This window comes from Chrysochloris asiatica, unplaced genomic scaffold (genome assembly GCF_000296735.1).
Source record: "Chrysochloris asiatica unplaced genomic scaffold, ChrAsi1.0 scaffold00170, whole genome shotgun sequence".
Classification (NCBI taxonomy): domain Eukaryota; kingdom Metazoa; phylum Chordata; class Mammalia; order Afrosoricida; family Chrysochloridae; genus Chrysochloris; species Chrysochloris asiatica.
Genome location: NW_006408688.1, coordinates 5,632,380 through 5,639,776, shown reverse-complemented (window position 1 = coordinate 5,639,776; position 7,397 = coordinate 5,632,380). Strand labels below are relative to the sequence as shown.

The 7,397-nt window shown below is 35.5% G+C and overlaps 1 protein-coding gene across 1 annotated transcript in view; it reads left to right on the top strand.

Annotated features, from left to right (window-relative positions):
* CAPS2 (calcyphosine 2) overlaps nucleotides 1–4,275 on the top strand; it is an 80,294-nt gene extending 76,019 nt beyond the window's left edge. Inside the window, 1 exon segment of the mRNA XM_006878179.1 lies at nucleotides 4,100–4,275. Coding sequence (XP_006878241.1) covers nucleotides 4,100–4,275 — 176 coding nt within the window.
* The last annotated feature ends 3,122 nt before the right edge of the window (nucleotides 4,276–7,397 follow it).

Here is a 7,397-nt window from a genome sequence, read left to right as displayed (position 1 = left end):
TTTGCCAATCCCTTTAGCACCTTGGACTTCCTCCTTCAATATCATTGGCTCTTGATCATACACAACTTCTTGAAATGGTTGAACATCAACCATTTCCTATTGGTACAGTGACTCTGTGTATATTCCTTCCATCTTCTTTTGATGCTTTCTGCATCATTCAATAATTTCCCCAGAGATCTTTCAATAACGAAAGTCAAGGCTTGAATTTTTTTTCAGTTCCCCCACCTTGAGAAATGCTGATCATATTCTTCCTTTTTGGTTTTCTGATTCTAGATCTTTGTGCACATTTTGTTGTAATATTTGGCTTTATCTTCTCGAGCTGATCTTTGAAATTTTCTGTTCAGCTCTTGGACCTCCTTATTTCTTACATTTGCTTTAGCATCTCCACACTGGAGAGCAAGTTTCACTGTCTCTTCTGACATCCATTTGGACCTTTTCCTTCTTTCTTGTCTTCTTAATGATTTTTTTGCTTTCTTCATGTATGATGTTCTTGATGTCATCCCACAACTCCTCTGGTCTTCTGTCTTTAGTGTTTAATGTATTAAACCTGTTGTTCAGATGATCTTTAAATTCAGGTGGGATATATTCAAGGTCATAGTTTGGCTCTTGTGGACTTTTTTCATTTTCTTCAGCTTCAGTTTCAATTTGCATATGAGTAATTGATGGTCTGTTCCACAGTCTGCCCCTGGCCTTGTTTCATCATCTCTTTCTACTGATGCAGTCATTTGATTTCTTCTGGTAAGGTCCATGTGTAGAGTTGTCTTTTATGCTGCCTAAAGAAGGTATTTGAAATGAACAAATCATTGATTTTGCAGAATTTCTATCATGTGATCTCCGGCATCATTTCTATCACCAAGGCCATGTTTTTCCAACTACGGATCCTTCCTCTTTGCTCCCAACTTTTGCATTCCAATTACCAGTAATGATCAATACATCTTGATTGCATGTTTGATGAATTTCAGATTGAAGAAATTGGTAAAAATCTTCTATTTCATCCTCACTGGCTTTAGTGGTTGGTGCATAAATTTGAACAATAGTGGTATTAACAGGGCTTCCCTGTAGGCACATGGATATTACCTATAGGTACAGACAGCATTGTATCTCATGACTGATCTGGATATGTTCTTTTTGACAGTGAATGCAACACCATTCCTCTTCAATTTGTCATTTCCATAATAGTAAACCATGTGGTCATCAGTTTTAAAATGGCCAATACAAGTTCATTTCAGCTCACTAATGCCTAAGATATTGATGTTTCTATGTTCCATTTAATTTTTGACAACTTCCAATTTTCCCAGATTCATACTTTGTGCATTCCATGTTCCAATTTCCAATGGATGTTTATAGCTGTTTCTCTTCATTTTGAATTGTGCCCCACCAGCAAATGAAGGTCCTACAGGCTTTTCTCCCATGGGCTTTACTCCTTTTTCTTCATCACGGTCAACTCAACTTTGAGGAGGCAGCTCTTCCCCATTCACATTTTGAGTGCCTTCCAACCTGAGGGGCTCATTTTCTAGCACTATATCTGACAGTGTTTCTCTGCTATTCATAAGGTTTTCAGTGACTAAATATTTGGAAGTAGTTCGTTACTCTTTCTTCCTAGTCTGCCTTCATCTGGAAGCTCATCTGAAACCTGTCCACCATGGGTGACCTTGCTGGTATTTAAAATACCAGTGTCATAGCTTTCAGAATCACAGCAACTCACAAGCCACCACAGTACGACAAACTGACATACAAGTGGTGGTGTTCTTTGATAGATTATTAGTATTATTATCTTTTGACCCTTTTTCTGCCTTTGTTTATAGACCGTCTTTTACCCTCTCTTAGTATTATCTGACCATCTTCTGTAACTTTATTTCTTATTCTTTTTTTATTAAAAGGAAATTATTCATGTCTTTTTTCTTTCATGCAATGCCAAGATTCTGTAGTAGAGTAGTACTTTCAAGAAAACAGTCTCCCCTTCATTTGGGGTAGTGGAAAAATTAGTGAAATAAGTTCTATGGTAGAGTACCAAGATTTGGAGTGGTTAGTGAAGGCTTCCCTCTGAAACAGTACTTATTCTAAGATCTCTTCCTCCCTTAACTGGCCACATTATGGTATTATTGTTAAGTGCCTTTGTCCATTCTGACTCATAGCAACCATACATAGGGTGTCTAAGGAGCAAATGGTGGACTTGAACCTCTGTCCTTGTAGTTAGCCTTCCAGTGTGTATCCCACAGTACCATACCAGTACTGTTGTTTAAATAAATTCATGATCTTGTTAATAAAAACAAAACTCAAATGAATTTAAGAAAAAAGATGAATTTATGTTCTCTCTTCAAATACTAAAGTCTATCCTTTTTACATACGTGGTTCTCAATAACATCTTCCAATAGGATAAGAGTTAATCATATTTAATTGAACTCAGTAGAAATAGTCTGCTTAATGTCAGAGACTAAAATAGAATGATTTAATCAAGTGAAATTGCTTCCAACTAAGATTTTCACAGGCTTCTGAGACCCATGTTTGCTCTAATATTTTCTAGCTGCAGTTTTAAGTGACTAACTTATAAAGTAACTAGTGCTGAAGTTTTTCTAACTTGTTTTCTTCTTTCTTAATTTCCAGTGGAAATAAAACTGAGTCCTAAAAAGCATTAAGATTTGCAAGAATACCTAAAGTGATGCCTACTATTTTTCATACACATAAATAATTGTTGTTGTTAAGTGCTGTTGAGTCAGTTCCATCCCATAGCAACCCTGTATAGGGTTTCTGAGGAGCCCCTGGTGAGCTTGAACCACTGACCTTGCAGTTCAAATGCCTTTGCAGTCTGGCGCATTAACCCACAGTTCCACATATTGTTGTTGTTGTTATGTGCCATGGAGTTGGTTCCGACTCATAGTGACCCTGTACAGGGTTTCTGAGGCTGTAAATCTTTACGGGAGCAGAAAGCCTCATCTTTCTCCCATGGAACAGCTGGTAATTATGAACTGCTGACCCTGAGGATAGCAACCTGAGTCATAACCACTATGCTACCAGAGCTCCTTCAGGGCCACATATAGACCCTACCAAAAGCTTAGGCAATGCTTCAAATGTATTATAAAGTCATCAACCCTTATATACTATAATCCACACAAAGAGATATTTAAGTAAATTAAAGGATAGTTTGAAAGATTTCATAATGTTGAAAAAAGATGTCATAACTCATTAAGTATTAGTTTACTATCATCAGTCAGTTTCCTGAACTTTCAAGGAGATCTTTTCATAGCCAATACAGTCCTGGGATTGCTAACAAGCACTGTTCCTAAATCTCTTTTTCAGTTTGAATTTGTTCATTCTGTTGGGATAGTTTGCATATAGTATATAGTGTACCTTTCTATGCATTAAGCACATTAAAGAAACACTTCCAGATCTATGAAAGTATCTTTAACATACTAATGTTCTTGTTAGATGCTATCTAGTTTGTTCTGACGCATAGGGACCCAGGACAACAGAACAAAGCACTGCCTTTCCTGGTCCTATACTTTCCTTACAGCGGTTGTCATACTTGAGCCCATTGCTGCTGCCATAGTGTCAATCCATCTCATGGGGGGGATCTTCCTCTTTTTCAATGACATTCCACTTTATCAAACATAATGTCTTTCTCCTGATAATATGTCAAACACAATAATAGAGTAGTAATATTATTAATGTTTTGATGTATGTCCTAAAGTAATTCTTGTTATTGTGAACCATTGTAAGTACATTGAATTTTTAATATAACAGGCTTTACAGGGGTTGCTTTGTAACTATGTTTTTGTTGTTAAGTGTCGTCGAGTCGATTCCGACCCATAGCAACCCTGTATAGTGTTTCCAAGGAGAAGCTGGTGAGCTTGAGCCACCGACCTTACAGTTCAAACGACTTCACAGTCTGATGTATTAGGACACAGCGCCACACCAGGACTCCACCTGACCAGTTGTTTTGTTGTTAAGTACTATGGAGTCGGTTCTGACTCATAGTGACCCTGCACAGGGTTTCTGAAGCTGTAATTCTTTACGGGAGCAGAATGCATCATCTTTCTCCAGTTGTAACTATGGGGTGTACTTAAGTTGTAACCCACGGATTGCTTGTACTATTTTACAGGTCATTTTACAGAGGAAGAAATCATATCATCTTTTCTAGAAACGTTAAAAGATGCCTCCATCAAGTCTAATGAAGTGTCATATTGCGAATTTGAAGATTACTATGAAGGTTTAAGTATAGGGATAGTAGATGATGCAGATTTTGTTAACATCATATGTACTCCATGGGGGATTTAGTTTTTAAAAATGTGTATGTCATCAGCACTAAAGATTTTATAGGAGAGACATTGAATGTCGAGTGTGACTAAGCACTAAATATAGTTTTGTTGGACTCTCTTTATTCTGCTTTTTCTCTAAAATGGCATGTCTAGAAAAATAAATCTATAAAAATACAGAGGTAGTGGTGTGTGTGTGTGTGTGTATGTGTGTGTGTGAGCATATGTCTGTCTATGTATTTGAAAAGATGTCTTTTGCATTGATCTTGAATCTACTCTAGACCACTTTAAAAAAATTAGGCTCCATAGGAAAGTTAATCTGTATCAGTGATGCATCTAAAGATAACCAGCTTTCCTGTCTTTTCCCTTATATATACATTTGCAACCCACTCCCCAAAATATAATTGCCACAATTCTGAATTTGATAAATTGGAATTCGTCCCAAAGCATATGAAATTGAAATAGTTTACCTTGTCTTAAGGATAGGAAAATATTAAAGGAATTAAAGGGTATATAAGGAAATACTCTCTTGCAATGTGCTCCTAGTTGTTTTTTAAGTTACCCCTAAAATGGTTATTTAAACTCTGACTTGCCTTGCAATTGTAAATTATGTGCTATTGTTTTTTTAATACAGCACATTATAGTTATTCTAATGACCAATTCTAGTCTTTATTTTATTATTTCTTGCAGAAAATCTATAGTTAGCTGAAAGTAATACAAAATGAAAGGGGAGGTATTTTCTTATTAAATAAAGATCTCTTACTTGTGTATTACCATATATAAGAGGGCTTTAAAATTTCATGGAAAAATTCCATTATCTTTTAATTCTGTTTTTACATAAACTTTTTGATACCTATTCACAAATGAATCTAAAATATAATTTAGTAGTTCCTAATAAAAATGTAATCAGATATATTGTATAAAAAATGAATGTATGGTATTCTAAACATTTTTGTTTGTATATTAAGCTACCAAAACAGTATTTCCCGGATACAGATTATTTAATGCTTATATATAATACAGCCTTTATTCAAAATTATTTTATAGTCTCACTTCTCCCTGGGAATACAGAGAGTAAGGAGAATTCTAAAAGGTTTTTCTAATTTCATGCTTTTCAATTTCATATGTTAGCACAAATTAGGAAACAAATTATCAGATGAACTAAGAAGTAGTTAAAAAAAATGGAAATGTATATTTTGTAGAATCTGACTGACAGCTGGTTCAAATTTTAATGATATGTGTAAAACCAATTAATTCAAAGCAGTGTTTTTTTAAAGAGGAGGTTAAAAAAAAAAAAAAAAAAGTTGAGGAGGTAACAAAACTCACTATTAAAATATCAGAAAGGAAAAGTGTATAAACCTTGTGTTGCTGTTATCACTGGTTTAATTCATTAGATCTTGGCATTGTTTTTCCCAGTGAGGTTATTAAAATTAAAGAATATTCTAGAAGATATTTTAACAGAAATATGTCTCTAGAACTATTTTTGAGTCACATTTTCTTCTTGGGAAGAAAAATTCTTCCAACCATACACATTTTAAACTCTACAAATTGTTTTCATGTTAAAATGTCTAATACTATAGGTGTCCAATATACAAGCATGTTTTCATTGATCATTTTTTTTTTAAAGTTCTTATTAACAAATCTTTTCTCGATATTGGTATGTCACAATTTCTTGTGATTATAATCTGAAAATGTAATGCCTGTTATCTGAAAAAGAAAGGAGGAGGGTTTCTGGAATTTGTCATGTTAATGTCATAGCATACTCTTTTATATAAGTACTGATATGTACATTTTACAAGATTTTTCTTAATAAGGTGCAATTATTGCATTATTATTTTCATATAGAGATAGAATATACATATTCATAATACTTTTTGGTGTTCTTTGTTAAAATAAAATGGTAATTTACAATAAATCATTTTCCTTTTGAGCTGATCAGTTTTTCCTCTTTGACTTTAGTACAGCAGACTATATGATTTAGTAATTAGTTTAATAGAAGAACATTTATAACCATCAACAACACAATCATTGTCTTTTAAAATTCTATTATTAATAGTTTTCAAAATTCTAAAATGGCTTCTTAGTAATTAGAAAATATTAAATTATAGTCTATAATGTTATATGAAATTTATAGTGAAATATATTACATACTTCTCTAGATCTTTGACATCTCATTTAGAAAAGTATTGTCAAATAAAACCTTGAGTATGGTGTTGTCCTTCCTTGGGATTCCACTGATATCCTTGATGTAACTATAGTCTAGCATTTATCATTTTTTACGATAATCATTACTCATAGTGATCTTGTATGGGTTTTCTGAGGAGTGGCTGGTGAGGTTGAGTGGCTGACCTTGCTGTTCATACTGACTTTGTAGTCCAGCGCATTAACCAGCAATGCCACACCAAGACTCTAGTCATCACATTATTGTTGTTGTTAAGTACCATGGAGTAGGTTACGACTCATAGCAACCCTGTACAGGGTTTCCAAGGCTGTAAATCTATACGAGATCAGAAAGCCTCATTTTTCTCCCCCGGGGGTAGTTTGGAACTGCTGACCTTAAGGTTAGCACCCCGATTGGTAACCACTTCGCTACCAGAACTCCTTAGTCATCACATTGTTGTTGTTGCGAATTGGGTCGGTTCCGACCCATAGCGACCCTGTATAGGGTTTCCAAGGAGCAGCTGGTGAGCTTGAACTGCCGACTTTGCAGTTCAAAGGCTTTGCAGTCTGGCACATTAAACCACAGCGCCACACCAGGACTCTTAGTCATCACATTGTTGTTGTTGTTGTTGTTGTTGTTATGTGCGGTGGAGTCGGTTCTGTCTCATAGCGACCCTGTACAGGGTTTCCGAGGCTGTAAATCTTTACAGGAGCAGAAAGCCTCATCTTTCTCCCGCAGAACTGTTTCCAACTACTATCCCTGAGGTTTGCAGCCCGATTCGTAACTACTACGCTAGCAGAGCTCCTTAGTCATCACATTGTTGTCGTTGTTAGGTGCCATTGAGTAGGTACCAATCCATAGCAACCTTAGGCACAGCAGAACGAAACACTGCTTGATCCTGGGCCAACCTCACTACTGTTGCCACGCTTGAGTCCATCATGCTGCCACTTGGCCAATCCATCTCGTTGGGGGTCTTCCTCATT